The 24,306-nt window shown below is 41.7% G+C and overlaps 1 protein-coding gene across 1 annotated transcript; it reads right to left on the bottom strand.

Moving 5' to 3' along the window:
* Positions 1 to 1,086: 1,086 nt before the first annotated feature.
* Positions 1,087 to 23,960, bottom strand: LOC138967765 (sucrase-isomaltase, intestinal-like). The gene is made up of 14 exons (XM_070340421.1): positions 23,901 to 23,960; positions 23,306 to 23,460; positions 22,711 to 22,882; positions 20,919 to 21,018; positions 20,298 to 20,410; positions 19,667 to 19,792; positions 17,128 to 17,259; positions 14,303 to 14,440; positions 12,913 to 13,039; positions 12,422 to 12,572; positions 11,859 to 11,961; positions 5,547 to 5,603; positions 1,670 to 1,837; positions 1,087 to 1,152 (listed from the first exon to the last, which is right to left on the bottom strand). The coding sequence occupies exons 1-14, from the start codon at positions 23,958 to 23,960 to the stop codon at positions 1,087 to 1,089; spliced, it is 1,668 nt and encodes a 555-aa protein (XP_070196522.1).
* Between the last annotated feature and the right edge of the window lie 346 nt (positions 23,961 to 24,306).

Raw genomic sequence — 24,306 nt, 5'->3', positions numbered from 1 at the left:
ATGATAACAGACATGTCGAGAAAAAAATATCAAGCATGAGCCTTCAGTCGAATTCTGATATCGTTTGTGAGATGTCCCTGCCTGAACGTTATCACATTTAGAGGGTCACCTAGAATCCTTCCTTATTAGTCAAAAGGCCATATGGGGCACTGAATTGGTAATACATTGAGATATCACTTCTCAGGACTTGGACCCTTTCAAATTATAGTATGTATACTACCTATTTATGCGAACGCAAACAACATACAGTTTGTTGGAAGCACACATTCATGAACCAGCTCCAGTTCACTAGAAGACGCACAGTTGAAATTATTTTTGACGTCAAAGGACTGTCAAGAACTTTTATAGCAAGGAAGGAGTAAGAAAATAGAAATCTTATAGAAGCTTCCAAGGATCTTCCCTTTGAATTTCATCGTCTCAAACATCTATACTCATGACTTTTACACTCACACAAAGATAATGCTACCTACTCACACGGGTGATAGGGCTTACTATCTTAGTATCCAACAAACTAAGCAAGCTTCAAATCCTAGCCGCAAGGCGAAAAGTAAGTCATGTTAAAGGAACACTCCTTCTGGAGACTACGAGCATCTTCTCACCATCACAAGTCTGCTTATGTTTTTACGCGAAATAAGACCATTTTCAGCTAGACCTGTTCACTGCCAGGAAATAATTGAATACAAAGCATTAACAGTATTTAGCATGTGTCCAGGTTTAAAGGATCGTCTTAATCCCGTGTAAAAAGGCTGGGCATAATCCGTTATAATTTACATGATCGTTCAAACAGAAAGGGGCGGGGGTGGGGGTGCTTTAAAAAAATATAAAAAAGAGTCCACTGCAAGAGAATTGCAAGAGAAAAGCACGACATGGTTCACAACGAACTACTTGTAACCGACAACCGACGCGCCCTTTCTTGACATCAACAGGGTCATCTTTTTCGTCCTGTCCTTTATGGGCTGAAACTCCAATGTACACTCATTGTTTGTTGTTGTTGTTGTTGTTGTTTTTGTTTTTGTTTTGCGCAAGAATGATGGCTTGAGACAGTATCTTACTTTCTCTTACTGGTGCACATAAGGTCCAAGTGTCCTATTGCCAAGACAACGTGAAACCTTCCGACAGTTTGACAGCGTTACCCAGCGTTATGTTCAACATCTGCAAAAAATTAAAAACAATTCAATCAATTAATCAATCAATCAATCAATCAATACAACTTAATGACAAACGACACCGATTACGCAAAACCAAGACGTTTCTTTTTGACCCTCTCTTCGAAAGTAAGATCTCTGACGTCAAAGCGAAACGAAGTTTGAGAATACGTCATAATGCCAATAACAGCGTCAGGCAAACATTCTTTAACTTATTCTGTCTGTTCCCCGAGGAACTGACAAGGCATTGTGAGATCGCAGTTGTTCTTGGTTACTTCGTCTTACTATAATTATGTTGCAGTAGAAAGTCTCTTGTTATGTTACCGCCAGACTGTGAATGTATCGGTATCATGTCTATTTGAGAATGTTTCAATGCACTGTAGTAGGTCAAAGTGTAGTGTTCACAAGCAGAGTACATTAAGAGACACACACACACAAACACACTCACACACACACACACACACACACACACACACACACACAAACACACACCCACACATTCACACTTTTACTCCAAAACTCACCTGAAGATTTGTGTGGAAAGTAAACGCAGGGTAGAACGAGGCCCCTCCAGTTTTTGTCGCCGTGACGTTATTTGCGGCTGTGACGCCATACACAATGACGTCTTCGTAGTCTAGGCTGGACACGTCGGAAACGCCTTTATTTGCCACAACAGTAACTTGGAGTGTTTTCTGTGGAAATCATAACAATAAATATAGGTTTCACACTCCCCTGTCAAGGACAGCTGAGATATTTTCCCTAGGGACTATTGTTATGTATTCGCGAGCCTCCGGCGAGAAAAAAACCCATCTAAGCTGTCCTGAACGAAGCGTGTTTCTCATTTATTCCGTTTTGGGCCGTTTTCAGTTAAACAATTTTGTTTCCGACATAAACCTGGTGATGCCTGTTTTCTTCTCGCCAAAACCGTCCGCATAACAATATTCAAAGCTCCTTCCCCCAGTAAACAGTGGCTTTAAGCAAAATCAAATGAACAGAACAGAGAGCCTACATTTCTATGTTTAGTTTTCTCTTGTAGATAGGTCTTAGTTATACAGTCGAACCTGTCTAAAGAGACCACCCAAGGGACTGAGCAAAAGTGGTCTCTTTAGACAGTTGATCTTTATGGACAAAGTCTCCATTTGGCAAACACCCCGCTTCCCAGGAACACTGGAAGGTATGTCGTACGTCACACACGATTGCTGCTCCTCCTCCTCGTCGTCGTCGTCATCATCGTCGTTATCATCATCGTCGTCATCATCATCATCATCATCATCATCATCATCATCATCACGATCATAATCATCATCATCACGATCATCATCATCACCACCACCATCATACAATACAATACAATACAATACAATAACTTTATTAATCTCTAAAAGAGAAATTACATTGCTGAGCGTTTGTGTCCGTAATAATAACATACATAACACATTCAAAATAAACATTTGTTCTTTGTCCTGAGAAAATATAGCACATTGGTTATCACATAAGAAAGTATATTAAAAATAAATTAACATGCATTCATCCTTTCTACCACCACCACCTCCACCACCAACCACCACCACCGGCACAAACACCTGCATACTTACGTCTTTCACTGTATAGTTGACAAGAGTATACTTTCCATTTTCGTATGTGTCTGTAACAGAGAAGGCGAGCTTTACTTCTTGCTGGAGCTTGACTCATCAATAAAAATAAATGGGGATTATTGACAATACGATTTTTACAATTAGTCAATATTTGAGCGAATGTTTAACTGGGGACCGGTAATCGAGAGTGAGTGAGCCGATGGTGTAGGTGTGTATGTATGCATGTGTACGACACCGAAACCCCCCCCCCCCCCCCCCCCCTCGGAAAAGCAATAGAAATAAGATACTTGACTGAATGTAAAAGAAAAAGGAAAACAAAACCTACCGAGCAGATACATCTTTACAACACTTTTTTAATGATGAAGTCCGGTATATATTCCAACAAATTTACACGATAAAGTTGTAGTATGACGTCATGTCTGTCCGTTGAAAAAACACACAAACACACACCACACACACACACACACACACACACACACACACACACACACACACACACACACACAAACACACACACACAAAAAACAACGTTTTACAAACAAAAGATTCACTGTGGGCACGTTTTATCGAGATTTTCCAGTCTCGGTCGACGGGTATCGACCAGCTAGGACTCTCAGTGAATACTGACCAAGTGAGTTCAGTTACGATCTTTCTGACGGACAGGTTGACTGAATGGTTTGATATTGATTTAAGCAATTTGTTTTCTCTCCATGCATACATTGCATTAAGTGGTAAGTCATTTCGTGTCTACTCATGCAAATAGACGATTTCCGAAAATAACTCCGTCAGATTTGTATGTGTTGTGGGAGAATGACCTATACATGCTTGCAAAACCTCTACCAAACATTTGAGGGGCCAATCACTAGCAACAGGAGTATCGGAAACACGTGCTCTCGTCAACGTGTTTGAAACACACCCCTCACTAGTGATTTGCCCCTTTAATGTTTAGCAGAGGTTTTGCAAGAAAAGGTCACTCTTCCACAACCCATACAAACCCGACGAATTTATTTCAAAATATCATTTATTGAAGAGACTGCCTCAACACCCAACCAACCCTTTAAACAATGTATCACTTACCAACAGATACTCCGTCGTCCCAGAAAAGGGAGCCTCTAGCCGAACCATTTGCCTTATCCAGCATGGCCCGGATTTGGAAGGAGTTTTGGCGACTGAAAATGAGTTAAAGGTGAACACAAGGAGAAACAAGATTGAACCTGTATGATCATAAAATCAAGTACAGAAAAGACAGAAATGTGACCCTCCACCACGAAATGAGTCGCATGTCACCTCGCGCGGTTCTGCGCTAGACTTGATATAAGTCCGGAGAGTGTCTTGTAAAAGCGTGAGGGTCACCTTAGTCACAGGCTTATAACTCACACAGTTTTCGCTCTTTTCTAAAACGGTTTTCACCACTGGATAGAGCATAAAAATCTCTTTAGGAAAATGTACAAATATGAAAATCATGCAAAGGTGACATGCGACTCATTCCGTGGTGGAGGGTCACAAATGCGCAAAAATCCATTATGTAAGACAGCGAATAACCACAGAAACTCTTGGCAGGTTAGTGATTCGAGGTAGCTGTCACATAATTATCATAGCCCAAGTAAATACTAACATAGATTTGTTACTGCTTTGGGCAAAGAATGAAACAATATCATTAAAACATAACAACAGTTGAATATACCTTTGTTGTGTGCACTTTCTTTAAAAGCATATGGCTGTCCAGGCATTTTTGCATGGAGTGACAATATACTTCAACTTTATTACACCACATATCAACAGCCTGGCTGTTTTCTGAGTGGAGTGTGAATGGGTTCGTGAAAAAAAGCATCACAGACTAGCATTGGTGTCACTTTCAAAAACATTCTGAAAAAAAATCACACTCTTCACAGACAGCAGACAGGCTGGAGTTTTGTTGTTGTTTTGTGTGTGTGTGTGTGTGTGTGTGTGTGTGTGTGTGTGTGTGTGTGTGTGTGTGTGTGTGTGTGTGTGTGTGTGTTTTGTGTGTGGGGTTCAGTGGAGAGATGCTCCTGTTCCGTGTATGTAAACGCGTGAACATACCTTTTGTTATTTACACATTGGTTCACACGAGCTAGAAGGTGTCTTTAAATTCTACGTACAAATTTGTCAAGAAAAACGTGTGTGGTCCCAAATTATTCTGTTGTATTAAATAAAATATGTATACCCCCAAACACACACACACACACACACACACACACACATACACACACACACACACACTTACACACACACACACACACACACACAAACACACCCCATCTCAACTGAACCAACCTGAAATGTGTGTTGTTTGCAGGTGCCTGTAGCACAAGAACATGACCACCTCTCAGATGCAGTTCCGGTTTGGACATCAGGGTGACCGGTACTGTCTTCTCGCTTGGACCCATGGATACCTCGCCCTGAGAAATTAATTATGTGCTGCTAATTTCTCATTCAGAAATGACATTCTTCTCTTTGTCATTTGAAATCTGTTCAGGTATTAAACATTTGCAAACTATTGTATTTTAATGTTAAGAGTTCTTGTATGTCAAAGCTGTCAGTGTGTCTATCTGTCTGTCTGTCTGCCACACACACACACACACACACACACACACACACACACACACACACACACACACACACACACACTCTCTCTCTCTCCCTCTCCCACTCTCTCTCTCTTTCAATCTCTCTCTCTCTCTCGCGCGCACTCTCCCCTGCGTGTGTGCGTGGGTGCGCGTGTGTGTATTTATATGGCTTCTTATGCAGCCTTCTTACACGCTCCTGTGTAATCTGGAAGACTCACCGTATAGAAATGATACCAGCGACCACCTGGAAGGTAATACTTCAGCTCAGTCTGATTCTGTGGAGTCAAGTCAAATACAACTATACAAACTGGAATTTTGGTTGTGATCCCTTCTGTCAAAATATTGAACAGAACAAATATTGTATGGTGCTCTTTCAAAACAACACCAACACCAACAACAACAACAACAACCAATGAAAGTAATTCTGGTTTGTTTATCTGCATACAGACGACGGAGCTAAATTCGCAAGAATTATGAAGAGACAATCTGAGAAAACAAGCACATAATCACAGGGGCTTGGGTCTTTCAGTGGATGTGCCAATATATCGTATTACATAGCAACTGTCGCCCCCCCCCCCTCTATCCTTGATCTTAACACCAACAGCTAGCACTATCAACATTTAAAAATGTTCAAAAAGTACTACGCCTGAAGTGTACTTAAATGTAAATTCTTTCTCGTGTGAACGTTCATGATCACTACGAACACTAAAGATCTGACTAGGCTTTTGCGTTGGATCAAGGTCTTCTTTACCCAAGACACATACCAACGTCTTGGCTGTTTTCTGAGCGGAGTCGGTATTTGTTGCTCAATTGGTGTTACGCTCAAAACAGAAATGAGCCAGACAGGAGACTCTTTAGTATGTGTCAAAATGGCAGCATGGTTGCATTCCGTGTACAAGACAACGTTGACAGATATGAGGTTGTGGACAAGATCATGGGATTTGTTTCCTTCCGGGGGGAGGGGGGGGGGGCGCTAGCTTTTCTTCTAAGAGTCATCTGTGTGCATCCTCTTCCATGTGTCAACACCTCCGTGTTCCCGCATGCGCAAGATAACACAAAAATCAGAGCAAAAGTCTCAGGGCTTGGAAACACAAATACACGTATGCAGGAAAATAACAGAAACAAGAGACTAAGTCACTGCACGCTATCCCCAGTGAAAGCAGGCAGAATTTCCTTGACGAAAAAAAACCTAGGTATAAAATAGAGTAAACCAAATACCAATTCAGAACAATGGTGACTGCGCGTGAGAACGAGAAACAAAAAGACCAAAACATACTGTACTCACGTGTTTAACGAAGACGATACGAATAACAAAGCACAAAAACAACAACTTTGTTATTCGTATCGCCTTCGTTGAACACATGAGCACAGTATTTGTTGGTCTGTTTGTCAAATACCAATCAGAAACAACAGGTTTCGAAAGGTTCTAGCTTATAAACATACCAGCTCCAGGATGGGTGAAATCAATAAAGCCGGTCCCCACATAAATTGGCGGTCGATACCCCGAGCCTTAAAGTCCATGGGAAACCTGTTGATCATAAATATATCGCCAATGGTTGAAATGCACAGACAGAAAAACCAAGCCAAAATCGCCAGTAGACTATTTGCATATCACAGGGACATATTAGTTTGAAGGGATGTGTGGACGGCTGTTGTGGTGAGGTGAAGTGGGGTAGGGAGCAGGGAATGGGGGCTGGGGTGGGGGAATTTCGGGAGGTGGTGGGGGAATATGGGAATTCAAAAGGCAAAACGATACTGCAAAATCATACTGAAATATAACATGGATACATGATTACTCGGACGAAAACATGATCGTTCAGTTATTGCGTGTAGACACATGGTGGCCGGTTTCGCAAACGCATAATTATCATGTATTGTTAAGTAGCAGCACAAGTACAACAACTTTTGATCCCGCTCCACAAATACAAAAGAACATAACCTTAACACGGACAAAGATAAAACATTGGACTAAACATTGTGTATTGTATTTACATTTAATAAAAAAAAACCAAGCAAACAAACAAACGCGCACACAAACAAATAAACACACGATAACAACAACAAAACCCCGAACAATAACAATACAAACAAAAAAGCTTTTTGGTATGCTCTGTTTGGAAGTTCAACATTCCAAAGAAGAATTTCATAAGAGTGGGATTCTTACTCATGATGCAGAGGCCTGACGACTGTTTCCCCCTGTGTGTGCGCCTGATGGAACAGCGTGTAGAGGTAAGGAAGCAGCCAATAACGTGTCTCCATTATCTCACGTGACGCGATTCCCACATTGTCACCCAACGCCCCAGGATGTTGTTCCTGCATGTACATTAAACATATTTTCTACCAAGGACATCTTTACATGTAGACCACAGATGGTTTCTGAACACACGCATATGCATGCACGAACAGGTTAAATAGCCTTACGTAACAAGGTAAGTCTGAGGGAATCAGAAAGAAACTACAAACTTGCTTGCAGGAGAAACAGAAAAGAAACAAGTCGCGTAAGGCGAAAATACAACATTTAGTCAAGTAGCTGTCGAACTCACAGAATGAAACTGAACGCAATGCAATTTTTCAGCAAGACCGTATGTACTCGTAGCATCGTCAGTCCACCGCTCATGCTCATGGCAAAGGCAGTGAAATTGACAAGAAGAGCGGTTTAGTAGTTGCGCTGAGAAGGATAGCACGCTTTTCTGTACCTCTCTTCGTTTTAACTTTCTGAGCGTGTTTTTAATCCAAACATATCATATCTATATGTTTTTGGAATCAGGAACCGACAAGGAATAAGATGAAAGTGTTTTTAAATTGATTTCGAAAATTTAATTTTGATAATAATTTTTATATTTTTAATTTTCAGAGCTTGTTTTTAATCCAAATATTACATATTTATATGTTTTTTGAATCAGAAAATGATGGAGAATAAGATAAACGTAAATTTGGATCGTTTTATAATTGTTTTTTTTTTTTACAATTTTCCGATTTTTAATGACCAAAGTCATTAATTAATTTTTAAGCCACCACGCTGAAATGCAATACCGAAGTCCGGGCTTCGTCGAAGACTACTTGACCAAAATTTCAACCAATTTGGTTGAAAAATGAGAGCGTGACAGTGCCGCCTCAACTTTCACGAAAAGGCGGATATGACGTCATCAAAGACATTTATCAAAAAAACGAAAAAGATGTTCGGAGATATCAATCCCAGGAACTCTCATGTAAAATTTCATAAAGATCGGTCCAGTAGTTTGGTCTGAATCGCTCTACACGCACGCACGCACGCACGCACGCACGCACGCACGCACACACACACATACACACACACACACACACACACACATACACACACACACACACATACACCACGACCCTCGTCTCGATTCCCCCTCTATGTTAAAACATTTAGTCAAAACTTGACTAAATGTAAAAAGCACAAACAGAATTCAAAACAGAGCAAAAGAAAACAAAGACACAAAGCAAACCAAAGTAAACTCATAAACAGGGAAATAGGCACGACTCTTGCGCTGCACCCCGTCCTCACGGATACTTAATAGCCTGGTTTTTTTAGGAACAAGAAAGTACACCAAAACCCATAATTATGCCCGACACACACAGACAGAGAGAAAGACAGACATACAGAGAAACAGACAGACCCTATCTTTGTCACTGTCTGCCTGCCTGCCTGCATGTCTGTCCCTCTGTCTGTCTCTCTCTGTCTCTGTCTCTCTCGCTGTCTCTCTCTTTCTCTCTCCTCTTGCTCTCTCTTTCTGTCTGTCTCTGCATACACACTCGAAATACATGCACATGCCAGCTTGGCAGTAGATTCTTAACTAAACTCTATTAAATGAGCAGAAATGTATACGTGTACTTACATTATACCCATTGCCATTGTGGTTGCGACTGTACGGATAGAACGCACCTAGCTGCATCCAGCGCAAGCATAGTTCCTCCGTTGTGTCATCGAAAAATCCGCAGATGTCGGCCCCAATCTATAGTACGTGAAAAAAGGGGATTTTTTTTTAGGGTTAAATCTCTTTTTGTGGAGAGAATTGTAGCTTGTGTAAGTAGCACATATATGTCGACTGTGCACACACAAGTGAACTGTGTGTATCCATTATTTCCCAGGCACAAGGATAGACACCGATAGACAAACAAACGGACTGGCATGGCAGACTTACAGACACACCAACGGACAGGGACAAACAGACACAGACAAACAGACACAGATAAACACACAGAGAGAAACACAGAGACACACACACACACACACACACACACACACACGCACACACACAGACACACACACACACACACAGACACACACACACACGCGCGCGCGCGGACTAATCGACACATACACAGACGCGCTCAGTCACACACACAGGCACGCACACAGACATACATACATGGAGGATAAACATATTTTTACAAACAGGCCCCTGTAACACGAGAAAATTACTCCCACGAGATTTTTACCCCGGAGTACAAATTTCGTACGAAAATGTTACTCCCTTTACGAAAAAACTACTCCCCCACTACACGAGAAAATTACTCCCCACGACAGGTGAGTTCCGAGTAAACATTTCGTACAAAAATGTTACTCCCCTGACGAATAAATAACGAAGAAATTACTCCACCCTGGCACGAGCAATTTAACTTCCCATGCCAGGTGTACGAAATTTTTACTCCCTTGTCCCCTGTTAGTCTTGGGGGTGGAAGGGATGGAGGGAGGGTGGCACGACATTCATTTGCGTGAAATCACATATTGGCATTATCCCATCGCCTGCATCCCATTTTTGCGTACGAGATTTTTACTGGAAGTAAAAAAAATGGGGAGTACAAATTTCGTGGAGGGAGTAATTTTTTCGTGCCTTGGGGAGTTCTTTTCTCGTACAAAATGTGTACTCGGAGTAAGAATTTCGTACGAAACTTTTACTCCGGAGTAAATTTTTCGTGGAGTAAAAATTTCGTGTTACACCGGCAGCTTTGCTGAGGGTTTTCCAAAATGTATTGTTCGCTCCAAATTGAAATCTGCCAAACCTTTTGTCAATCATTACACGATCATTGTTTCTTACTGATGCTCTAAGCAGAGTTTTTTCCCCATCGTATAAACATTTGTTTTTCCGACATAGAACTTAAGCAGCTATAAGAGCAGTGAAAGAAAGATACAAACGCATTATACTTACGTATGGGATGCCAAACAGATTGAAATCCAGCATTCCTGCAATGGAAACAATTATCTGGATGTGTTTTGATTTGGTTTTAAACTTAAATTGATCTTTACAAAGAACAGTCCTATGTTACCCATATCTCGCACAGTAATTGCACACAGTAACTATTAGCGCTGACATGCAGCCAGGCATAAGCCAAATCTGTGTGTTATAGAGAACAATGCTGTAGATGTAATTATCGCTGATAATTAATATAAAGATCCCTCTCGGATTACCAATGCAATTTTTCCTGAATGTTTTGGCATGCTTAGAACCTAAGACTATAGTTAACTTATCAAGAAGGCTCTATAAGCCTTGCTTGTTGTGCTCCATTTACTAATTGATTGATTGCGGCTTTGTTATCTGAAAACATTTTCTGAATAAAATTGTTTAAACCAAGAAGGCTCCAGAAGACTAAGCTACTCTCAGGGGAACTGGAGGAGTAGGATGCAGCTTAAGTATTACAATCCGTGGCAGTCAAGCGTAGTCTCCAACACTCAAAGAAGCTGTTACAAGTCGATACACTTTATACGGCGAGAACTACTTATCGTGCACACTCATAATTTCATTAGAGTATTATATGATCTTAAACTTTATGAAGGTAAAAATGAGGATGAAATTAAAAGTTGCTTGTTCATTTCAATGCCTGTGATTCTCTCGGGTGCCAGGAGACTGTTTCTGAATAACTCTCACTTACTCTATTACACATGCCGTATGCATTTAGAGCGATTACTTTCCCTTTGGTTATTTGATCTTAATGAAGGTAGAGTAATATTTCTTTTTCATCCAGACGCAGATTGTGAACACTTTGAAACAGCGCTTAAATATATAAAACTCAACATGCATATTTTTCATAGTACAATTACCTTTACCTTTTCTGCTACCATTTTTCTTCCAAATGAAGGTAAATGGAATGTTTTGCAGATCAGTGCAAACATATCTCGGTAGATGTTCATATTTAAAAAAAATATATATATACATGCGATAGTGTGGATTTTGTTTAGCATTTAGTCTTTTTGTCTGGTTCAAATCGTGATCGAGGCTGTTTAAGAAAATAATTATGTTGAGAAACTGATCCAATTTTATCCTTAAAAACAGTCATGTACTTTCGCTAGTATCAGCCATATTAGAAAGAAAAAAACAGGGAAAACGCACACACAAAAAACACACACACCATTTTATATCTGCTCATAATTCCCACACGTTACTCATGAACCTCAACACCAATGTGCCTATAATGGAGTCGCGGATGTGCCCCCCCCCTACACACACACGTATTCCCTCAATTCTTTCAATACCTATAATCGACTGTCGCAGATGTGACCATACGCTGGTGTTATCCCCCAGCCAGTGACCGCCATCCTTGCCGCTACCGGGGAACGTCGAACGTGTGACCACCAGGCTTCTCTCCCCTGTCGCCGCTCTTGCCGCTCTGAAGAAAAAGAAGTCTTCATTTCTGAGAATTCTTCGAAAGTCTTCATAGATTGAAGTACTGGGTGACTCCCCCAAAAATGCAACCCACAACAATTTTAATAACGTCTAAATATATTAACCGAATAACTCTGTTTGGTGTACTTAAGTTCATGCACAGCTATGAAGCGATATTCACTAAACTCATATCACTGGAAAAATGACCCCCTTTGTTGTAAAGTCACACTTGCGCAATAGAGAGCAAAATTCATCAATGAAATGAACGCATTCCTCCATGGGAAATGCCCTGATCCTGCCTGTAATTGCTGTATTCAAGTGACTGATTGGCATGTCTAAGGTTGGTAATGGCACGGGATTTGCTGTGGGCGTAACCGTGTCAGAAAATACACACAGTGTGGAATAGACTGATGCTATTTACAAACCGTACATGTGCAAGGACACATACAGCGTAAACAACTTACTCCAGTGTGGGAGCGGTCTGACTCCAGCCGTAGAGACTGTGGACATCGTAGTGCCTGTACTGACCCCGGTCACCTTGTACGCCGTTCATACACACCGTCTTGTCTGCAAGGGTTCTGGGGTTGTCCGCGTTATCATACATGTACGCCGCCACTGCAACAAAACAATAAACAGCAGAAAAGTTCAAAGTATATCCTGGTCGAAGGAAAGCAAGATTCTATGTTGTCTTTTATCCGGCCGCAGTGTATCTTGTATCAAACATGATCGCTTTTGCAGCCTTGAATCTAGGATGAAGAAACCCTGGTAATTATTGTACATGTACGTCTGTGATGGAGGTTTTAGTGTTATAAAACGTTAAAGGCACATTCCTCCTTCCATTGCAGTTTGATAGAAAAATACAAATATAGGTTCAAAACCACCTGCCGTTCTGACAGAATCTATGAAAATAGAAGGGAACAAAAATGTTTCTTTCTTGTGTCAAAAGCAATCTCACATGGCCTGTATGGAGGTTCGTCCCAGCTGTTGTTCTTGCACTGCAGACTCCAGTAGGGTGTGTCATTTTTAGGCCAGTTCCACGGTCTCTCCTCGTTGGTCCCGAAGTTGGCTGGCTCGTTCATGTCCTGTGATGTTAATATTTAGTGGAATTTTTATTACTATGGTTTTGTTTTAATTTTAAATCTATATATATATATATATGTATATTTTTAATATGTTTCTTTGTAAGTTTCTTTGCCCCACGCGATAATTTTATGTTTCTTCTCATTTCAATACATGTTTCTACTCAATCTGAACTATCCATTGTCAATAATGATTGAGGCAACTCGGTACCACCCCCAATATCTAGTCTGTCATCCAGTACTCTCGAATATTTAAAACGCCAATTCGCTCATATCATCATACTATCAACGTCAAGACTTAAATAATAAATGCTGCATTGTGTATACATTTCGTAGTTATTTATTTGAAGAGTTCCGTCACACAAAAGAGATACTCACAATCCAGATCCCGTCAAAGCGAGTTTTATTCTGATGGTGTTTGACAATGAGGTCCTTCCATACTTGGTGTGTAACGCTCTTGAAGTAGTCCGGAAACACCACTTTGCCTTTTGGCCATACCTGCACAAGGATCAGAATAATTCAAATCAATTCAAGTCAAAAATACTGAATTATCTGTATGTCAGACAAACAGAATATTTTCTTTTGCCCCATATACACAGATATTACATCACTCTCAAAACATATAAATAAACACATAGAATTCATCTGCACACACATAACCTAAACCACACACATCCATACCCGCACCCCAACATACATATCCACATATCCAGTCATGTGTCCATTATTAATTATAAATACATTAACATTTATGTCATTGTAAGTCAACCTAAAGAGGCCTATAATAAGATATGAAAATGTTTTCATTAAAATCCATAATAAAGGCACATTGCCCGGATTCAAAATCGAACATAATCCAGCTATTAAAAAAGCATGCTTAAAACCACAGTAAGTTCAGGGCATAAGATTAAACAATTGTATCGCTAGACAAGCAGGAAGCAAAATTGTGAATTTTGTGTTATTAAGCATGGAAGTGTATTCATTTATCTAATGTTTTTGGAGTCCGTTCTTAACATTTTAACTGATTCGAAAGGTTAGGATTTAAGTTCCAGGCTAAAGTTCCATAAAATGAAAAGCTGGTCTTGTGGACGTCTATGTGGGATATCAAAGGTAAAAAAAAGGAGATCCATAGAAACTTGTACCTCTGTGGAATAATAAAACTCATACACACAAGTACATGTGTTTATACTCTTATTTCCTCAAGGCATTATTATAATCCCGCCCCCACCCCATCCCCCTTTTCCCCCCCAAAAAACCCAAACTTACAAATCCCAGCATTGAACCATCATCATCTGAACTGTTGGCAGGAATGTCAAAGTCTGAAGGCCACATGATGTTGGCCTTGACCTTCTTCATTTCCTCATACGGCTCGTAGTTAGTCTCGTTGACAATGATGCAAGGATCCTGCAAATGATCAAATACACAGTCCTTCACCTGTGAACGATTCGGCTCACCATCACAGATATGTCGGGCCAGGCTTTATACATGCGATATAGTCATGTAGTATTCTGTTTATCCCACATACTGTTCTTGCGTACGTGTCTTTTGCTCGAAACGTCCCCCAGTCGAAGCGCCATAATTGAAGACTCTTCAAATGGAACCTCGATCTCTCCCAAAGCCTCGTGTGATCTTTGACGTAAAAGCAAAGAGACGTCACTCTAGAAAGCATAGCGTGACGTGTACGTTCTCAAAACAATGAACGCAAAAGTGTTCCCAGAATGACGTTTGTATCAGTGTCTCTTGGCATCACGAGCAGTGGAAAATCAGGCCCCTGCCAGACTAGCTTGACACGACCTCATTCACATGAACTGTGGTTTGAACGCTATTGTTATGTCATCTCTTCAGCGGTGTCTCTCACTTAGGGGAAGGGCTCCTAATATGGACCGGCTCCTAATATGGACCACCTTCTGTTCTGACAAACTAACGGCGCTAGAGCGCTCAAAAAAGTTTTATTCGCTGTATTCACCCTCTCTGGATAACTTGCACATGTCAAAACAGTTGCAAAAACACAAATCTCAAAACCGTTAGGCTTTTTCTCTTTTTTTTACTTTTGGCAGCGTTCACTCTAAATTTGCCACCTAAAACGGACTTGTTTCTGTCCACAGCCAAAGATTTTTTCACACAAAAATTGCTATATATGACAGCTAAAACAGTATTTGTTACATTTTAGCAGTGTTGACCCTGAGTTTCTACTGCAAACACAAAATAATAGCAAAATCTCAAAGTATGTGCGAGTCCCCTAATATGGACCACCTTCAACAAATCGAAGAAAATAAAATCTAAAGGCTATTTTCATTAATTCATTAAGAAGCTTGCTGGAAATAACCTATAACTAGCCCTCGAAATTTAAAAAAAATGCAACAAAAAGTCTTCTTTTTGTGGAAGTTGATAATTTCACTTATTTTCACTCTGTTTTTGATAAGCTTCTTTAGTTTCCTGGTGTGCTTCAAATAATGCTCTCATCAACCCGAAACAGACAAATTTAGAGCATATTTTATTTGTATCATGTTATTTTGAAGTATAGGGGGCTTTTTACAGTGATTCGTGAAGGCCGCTTTACTGGTCCATATTAGGCGCCCAGGCTCCTAATATGGACCCTTTGTGATTTTTTCTGTATTTAGTTTTTGCTGAATGTCTATCAAAGCTATTTCACTATAATTAGGCCTAACGGTTAACCTAAGAGAGAAGGACTACCAAACACAAAATGAAACTTCTTCGCAAGAAAACAAGCTAGTTATCAGCGTGAAACAAAAAGTGGTCCACATTAGGAGCCCTTCCCCTACGTACGATAAAAGGTAATATCACTCCACTTGAACCCATACCAAAATCAAAATCCTTACTTGGTGCCTGTCCGGACTTGGGAATTGTAGATTAACTAATTCTTCGACAACACGAGACTGAGCTAAAATAGACGAATTCCGAAAATAACTCTGTCGGGTTTGTATGGGTTGTGAAAGAGTTAATACCCTTGCTTTTAGTGAGACAAACAGTTCACGGGCCAGTCACTATCGAGGGGTGTGTACGAAACACGCGGACAAGGAGCACGTGTGGATTTGTTTGTCTCACCAAAAGCAAGAGTATTCACTATGTCACAACTCATACAAACCCGACAGAGTTATTCCCGAACATCGTCGATTAGAACGTCATGGTTCCTTTTTTTAATTTTTGTATAACTGTTGTCTAATTTGTAATTTATATTGACGATATCTGTTTGACTGATATATGTTTTTCATATTGGTCTGATGGAGTCACTTGTACACATGCAAGACTACTAGTTTTTCGTTTTTCTTGTTAAACCTCTACCGCCCCCCTCCTCCCCGCCCTCTGCTTACCGCGTGTGGACACCTACATAATCAAATACAGTTTTCCTGTGCGCACCTTTTTGTAACGAGTCTAGATATTACTTTTAAACATGAAGCCTTTTAAGCAAAATCATGGAAAACATACGCTTATCTATGATCACATTACATTATTCCAGGGCGACCGTACTCAAAGTGGTGTGCTTTTAAAGTAAAATTAATGTTAAAGTAGTCATAACAATATGAAGAGGGCATTCACACACACCCACCCACACATCCACACACTCACACACACACGCACTCACACACGCACGCACACACACCAACAACCCCCCCAACATACACACACGCATGCAGGCACGGACGCAAGCACACACACACACACACACACACACACACACACACACGCACACATAGGCACAGACACACACACACACACACACACACACACACACACACACACACACACCACAAGGAAAGAAACAAACACAGACAGAAAGAAACACACACACACACACACGCACACATACACGCACACACACACACACACACACACACACACACACACGCACACACACACACACACACAGAGACACACACACAAGCCCCCCACCCCCTCACACACACACACACACACACCACAAGGAAAGAAACAAACACAGACAGAAAGAAACACACACACACACACTCACATACACACACACACACACACACAAGCCCCCCACCCCCTCACACACACACACACACACACACACACACACACACACGTGTAAAGATAATTATCTAACGTACCAGGATAATGATGGTCCTCATGCCTCCAGCACGCAGAGTGTCAAAGTAGTCAGCGAGTCCTGCAAAGTTGCCCTGGTCAATGGTGAAAATCTTCCTCTCGTCCATGTGGTCAATGTCCGCGTACTGGACGTCCTGAAATCAGATCAGTAATACTTCGTACAAAGAAAGCTCTCTCTCTATTGTGTGAACGACGTGAATGCACACAGTGCGGGAAAGAATGGTTGACAGGAGAGATATAATCAGGGCTCCCCACGGACGCCCCTCCTAGTGCGTCCTGGGACCCCCACTTTCAATTTTTAGAGGGTCCATGAACCCCCACAGCAGAATGTTAGAGGGTCCTAAGGGTCCAAAAGCCGAAAAGTCCCAGTGTACTTATAAAACATTGTGGTCACGTATTGTGTACTGTGAACAATATTCTTCCTTGGAATATTTTGGTGGACATGACAATCCAGGACCCGCTCTTTTAAAGTCTAGTGCGTCCCGGGACCCCCTCCAAACATGTCTAGTACGTGTTTTCAGCTTCTAGTGCGTATATGACGCAGGGACGCGCTCTATGGGGAGCCCTGCATAATTAAACAGGAGCGCTGTGTCTTTCCATAACAGTGTTTGTCCTTTTTCTTGTTTTTATCTTTCTTTTATTATATCCATCAAACACGATATAACACCATAATTTATTCGAGAAAACCCTTTTTCCTTAACGAATAATATTATGAACAGAAGAATGTTCCCTGTGCAACGCATCTGTATCGTGCGGTAACAAAACGCTTGTCTATCCCTAACAAGAGTCTAACGGTGTCTTCGTGGCTATATCATACGGAACGCGGATCGTATCAACTGATGCATCAAATTGATGCATCCAAAACCAAGAATTTGATGCATCATTTTCACAATTTGATGCATCGTTTGGATGCATCAGAATTTTCGGGTTTTCCCGGAAAGTGCCGAGCAAAAAGCAAAATTTGAACCGGAATACGAAGCGAAACGAACTATTTTCACAGATGTGACAGAATGAGAATCACTCGCCGCCGGTGATTCCCCCACAGCGCGTCACGTCAACACTCAACAACTGAGGGTTAACATTAAGACAGACATACACTGTGCATTTCAAAAAACACTTGCCGTTCAAGGGCTTCTTGTGTGTAAGATCCCGATCGCAAAACATTTGCACAATAAGAAAAGGTTCGCCGAACACCAGTCAAAAACGATTCTTCTTCGGCCATGTTGAAAACGTCGGAAAACGAAAGTTTGAGTCGAAGGCGAAGGTCAAGGGCGTCAAACCTCGTGTGCACAGAAAACAAACCACAAACAAAACAAAAAAATGCCTTAAAACGCATAATGCCGTGACTTTGACTTGTTCCCTATTTAATGGTATGTTGTACGTTTATTGTTGTTTTATCTAACCAATCTGTTTATATTCGTCAAAATGTCATTTCAAGTTTTTCCGTGCTCAGGCATTTCTCACGGAAAGACCGGAAATGAATGATCTTTCGCATGCATGCAAAACTGCATCATTTTCTAAAAGGATGCATCTTTTTCGTATCGGATGCATCAGTTTTGGAAAATGATGCATCCTTTTTGAAAATGATGCATCCTTTTGTGAAAATGATGCATCAAATTGTGAAAATGATGCATCAAATCTTGGTTTTGGATGCATCAATTTGATGCATCAGTTGATACGATCCGCGTTCCGTAATATCAGACTTAAAAGCACAGTTCTTCCCATACATTTTACGTTGAATCCTTCCTTACTAGAACAGGTACACGACGTACATCATCTGGACTGGGTAGTCGAAAGCGTGATCCGGTGAAGCGATATTAAAACATTGGGTCAATCTGAGATCTGACCAGGCGTTTACCTGAGATAAGACCATCCCTCCTCTTAGACACCAAAAATCAACATCCTCACTGCTTTTTGTGCGGAGTGAAAATGTTAAGTTCTAATAAACCTCTAGCGACTTTGTTTGTTTGTTTGTTGTCAAATGTGTTCGCAAAACACATCCGACTTCACAGTAAGCAATGAGGATGTTGATATTTTAGAAGGATGATCTCATCTCATGTTTAAGCCTGGTCAGATGCGAGATAGTGAGTCGAATCGTTTGCACGGAGAGGACTAGCTGTGCCTTTAATGAGTGTAGCCAAGTTTAACACTTTCTACCCCACCTATGTTGACCAAGTTTTTTTTAGCCGAGACCAGCTGTGCTGCAGCAGGTCACTCAGAATTGTAGTAACTGTGTATCAACACGCTGGAATGCAGGCGTTACATGGACGTTACAGGAAGCGACTGAAGCTTAACAGTCTAAGCGGATATATCCGTACCTGGTCAGATAGAGCCTTATGAGTGGGTACGGATATATCCGTACCTGGGAGACAATGGGTTTAAGGCGTGAGCTAACCGTTTTGCACAATTTAAAGCACGCGTGCAACACGTAACAAAAGCATTTTGGGAAAAAAACAGTACTTTTTGATAAGTCAAATAACACATCAGTGACCACAAATGATGTACTTGCAGTCGAAAATATAGCAAGCATGCAATGCTTACGTGAGGTATGTCATAACTCTTGGTCTGCTCCACCGCTCTTTGCATGTTGGTCAGATTGTTGTAACCATAGCGACACAGCTGGAAGCCCAGGGACCAGTAGGGTGGCATCATCGGTCGACCAATCACCTGCAGCAGTTAGTAACTATGTTTAAATATATATACTTATCAACTTCAAATCATATCAATGAAAGAAGGTGTTAAATAAACTGATAAATCAATTAGTTAATCACTCACTCATTCAATAGATTGCATATCCGAATCAATTTGTGATAAGTTTATGCCTACTAATCTGACATTTTAAATCGCTAATTGGGGGTTAAAACACACGTTAAGTTCAAGTTCTCATTTGCCTCTACAACTCGTTTGTATCGGTAGATAAGAGCGGCTCAGTAAATACTTCTCAATAATTATGCTGAATAAAAGATAAAAAGTCGTAACCTGGATGGAACCCAAATCTCAAGTGCGAACGTCTATATTTGTTTGTCTGTGCCTGTGATGATGTCCGTGGCTATACGCCAATGTGAGTGTCTACGTCTGTATGCAGGTCTGTGCCTATCCATGTACGTCTGTGCATTTCTGTGCGCACGTGCGTCTGTCTGTATGTCCAAAAAAACACGTGACGCCACTCTACCTGTGTGTACTGCTGCACGACGTTCTCGGGACTGGGTCCCAGGAAGACGTAGAAATCCAGAACACCGCCAATAGTCCGCCACGTCAACATGGGGCCGGGACTCAGGGCGTACTCTGCAATGATGCATACAAGTAGAAACACAACACAGATAGACAGATCTACGGACAGATGAATACGTTAAATAAGTTTTAAAAACAAACAATAACGGAGATGAAATGGGCTGTAACAGTATCGTGTGGTTGGTAACAGGATTTCGTTAAACGCTAACACAGTCATGTTTGATTGGCTACATTTCGCGTGCGTGCCTATACGTGCGTGTGCGCAAGCGTGCGTGCGTATGCGTGCGTGTGTGTTTGTGTGTGTGTATGTGTGTTTGTGTGTGTGAGTGCGTGTGCGTATGAGATGTGTGTGTGTGTATTTATGTGTGTGTGTGTGTGTGTGTGTGTGTATGTGTGTGCTCTGTCAACATAAAAACATGATTGATCCTTTGTTTCTCATTATGATCAGTGCTGTGTGTTTGCCTGAACTATTCTTATCTGTGCAGTGTTGACGTTTATGTTACTTTGACAAAAAAACATCAGAAGACACTATATGCATATCACACATGTATCAAAAACTCACCCTGTGCATTGCTGTTGAGGAGGAAGACACCGTGCGTGTTACCGTGTGAATCCTCCACACAGGTGTAGAAGGGATGGACGCCGTACAGGTTGTTGTCGCCCTGTGTAGATAAAAAAATGCAAAGGGTGTTAATGGACAGAATATACCTGCGCAGTTTCAGCGATACACACGACGCACGATCTATTATTTATGCCGCGATAGGGATTATGACGAGTACTTGGCCTGTTTTCCTTTCATGCAACGGCTGGGATAAGCTGCAGTGCGTCGTCGGTCCTGCTGAAGTTACATAATTATGTGAGCGGAGCCCCTAAAAAACACGAGACGCTTAACCTTCACATTGCTTTCTGGGTCGTGGACGACCTCCACGACCCAGAGCTTCACAAAGTTAAAGATGAAAATATCTCAGAAACTATTGGGAGTTTTGGATTAAGAAATCGTGTAATCCTCAAATACCACCTCCGATCAACCACTTTCTGGAGGATTATCTTTGTAAACGAACACATGAACAATGATTTTATTTGAACTCGGCAGTCCGGATGATGTATTTGTTTGTGTGTTTGCTTAACGCCCAGCCGACCACGAAGGGCCATATCAGGGCGGTGCTGCTTTGACATTTAACGTGCGCCACACACAAGAGAGAAGTCGCAGCACAGGCTTCATGTCTCACCCAGTCACCTTATTCTGACACCGGACCAACCAGTCCTAGCACTAACCCCATAATGCCAGACGCCAGGCGGAGCAGCCACTAGATTGCCAATTTTAAAGTCTTAGGTATGACCCGGCCGGGGTTCGAACCCACGACCTCCCGCTCACTGGGCGGACGCCTTACCACTAGCTAGGCTACCGTGTTGCGGTCCCGGATGATGTAGGTCGTTGGTGACTCGTATGGAATTAAAGAAGGAACTTACGATGTTTACCGCTATTCGGATGGCGTGGGTCGTGTACGACCCATACTCTGCAAAGAGGCGGAAACAAGTTTCCATGGCGTGGGTCGTGTACGACCCATACATTTTACGTTGAATCCTTCCTTACTAGTACAAGTACACGACGTACATCATCTGGACTGGGTAGTCGAAAGCGTGATCCGGTGAAGGTTAAAGCGATATTAAAACATTGGGTCAATCTGTCGGCCTGAAAGGTCGAAACTGAAAACACTGTCAGTCTTCACCGAGTCATGGTCGGCCGAAACCCTTCGACCGAGACAGGTCGAACCAGTCTCGGTAAAATATATCAACAGTGAACCAACTTTGCATAAAACGATTTAAATACAAAAGTAGGATAATTTGAAATCAAACGTGTCTATATATTTTGGGATTCAGAATATATTTATAATGAATACAATTAAACCACACTTTTGTTTCTGTTTGTGCAATCCCATTGTTACCCTGATAGGATCTGTGATGGCTGAAATCATTGTTGAGGCCGAAGGGATTGTATGTATATAATTATAATGAACACACATATATATGCACACATATGATTTTTTAAGGTCGAATATTTTCCCACTTACTTCCTACAGGAACATTCAGGCCGCCTCCGCCAAAAAACGCGATTTGTATGCATTGTGGGAGAGTGACCTTTTCTTGTAAAACCTCCGACAAACAAAGAAGGGTCCAATCACTAGCGAGGTGTCTGTCGGAAACACGTGCGCCGGTCCACGTGCTTCCGACACATTCCTCGCTAGTGATTGACCGCTCCTTTGTTTGTCGGAGGCTGTGCAAGGGAAGGTCACTCTTCCACAACACCTTCACACCCGCAGGAGTTATTTCCGAAATCGTCTATTGAAACCTACCCCTGGGAACTGGTCTCTGGCAAACGCGGCCCAGCTGTTGTCTTTGTCAAAGTGACGTCTGAAGGAGGAGTGCGTGTTTTCCCCCAGCCCGTACAGGTCAGCGGAGGGCAGTCTGGTGGTCAGCTGTAGAAACTGGTCGGACAGCACCAGGCCTCCTGGACCCGTGTCAAATCTAGAGACAAATAATTAGGATATACACAGGAAATGTGGTCGTCGCTACAGCGTTGAAGGGTTTAAACATTTAGAAAATCTTCTTGAAAAAAGGAATAAGCAGTCGCCGTTCAGATAAACAGAGAGACGGATCAACAACCCAACAGACGAACGTACAGATTATTTACACACACACACACACACACGCACACACACACTGACACACACACTGACACACTCTCACACACACACACTCTCTCACACACACACACACACACACACTCACACACACACACACACAAACACACACACATGTACGCACGCACGCACATACGCTCTCTCTCTCTCTCTCTCTCTCTCTCTCTCTCTCTCTCTGTCTCTCTCTCTCTCTCTCACTCTCACTCTCTCTTCCTTGTCTTCTCGGTAAATGACTCCAATCACTCACATGACGGTGCCTGTAGCTTTACGGATAATCACGAACGATAATATATCTTGGTCGGTGACGTTGAATGTGTAAAGTGGGTTGTTTGCCCCTGTAGTGGGGATGTTGATGTTTGTTGGCACCCGATAGCGTGGTGGTACCGCACCCGCATCGTCAAACTGTTAAAAGATAGACTGGATTACGATTATTGGACACACAGACACAGACTCACACACACACACACACACACACACACACACACACACACACACACACACACATACACACACACATACACACACACACTTACACACACACATTCACACACACACACACACAAACACACACACACACACACACACACACACACACACACACACACACACACACACACACACGCACCAATCACTCTCTCTTTCTCTCTCTCTCATTCTCAACCACTCATTCTCTGACACAACAATATAGTATCTAAAATTAACTTTGAAAATAAACTCGCTTTTCCCAGGGAGAAACCAACCCGAATATCCATGAGGGTAACCTCACAGGACTATATGAATATTATTCTTATCCTTATCCACATAATAGATACATTCCTTTCCATGCAAACGATTCGACTTACTATCTCACATCTGACCAGGCATTGACGTGAGATGAGATCATCCTTGTAAAATATCAACATTCTCATTGCTTACTGTGAAGTCGGATGTGTTTTGTGAACACATTTGAAAGAAAAACAAAAGTCGCTAGAGGTTTATTAGAACCTTAACATTTTCACTCCGCACAAAAAGCAGTGAGGATGTTGAGTTTTGGTCTGTCCAAGAGGGATGGTCTTATCTCAGGTAAACGCCTGGTCAGATCTCAGATGGTTATCTCAACTGTTTTCAGGTGATTATATCCGCAGCGGTGGCCATAAGTGCATCATGTATGTGAAAACCACAGCTACTCGCCGTCAATCTAATCTGTTGGTTGATAAGCACTTGCACGTCAATCCTAAAACTCTAGATGTTGCTGCCGAACGGATACGC

Source organism: Littorina saxatilis, linkage group LG5 (genome assembly GCF_037325665.1).
Source record: "Littorina saxatilis isolate snail1 linkage group LG5, US_GU_Lsax_2.0, whole genome shotgun sequence".
NCBI classification, from domain to species: Eukaryota; Metazoa; Mollusca; class Gastropoda; order Littorinimorpha; family Littorinidae; genus Littorina; species Littorina saxatilis.
The sequence above is the reverse complement of the archived record's forward strand: the minus strand, read 5'-3'. Positions and strand labels throughout refer to the sequence as shown.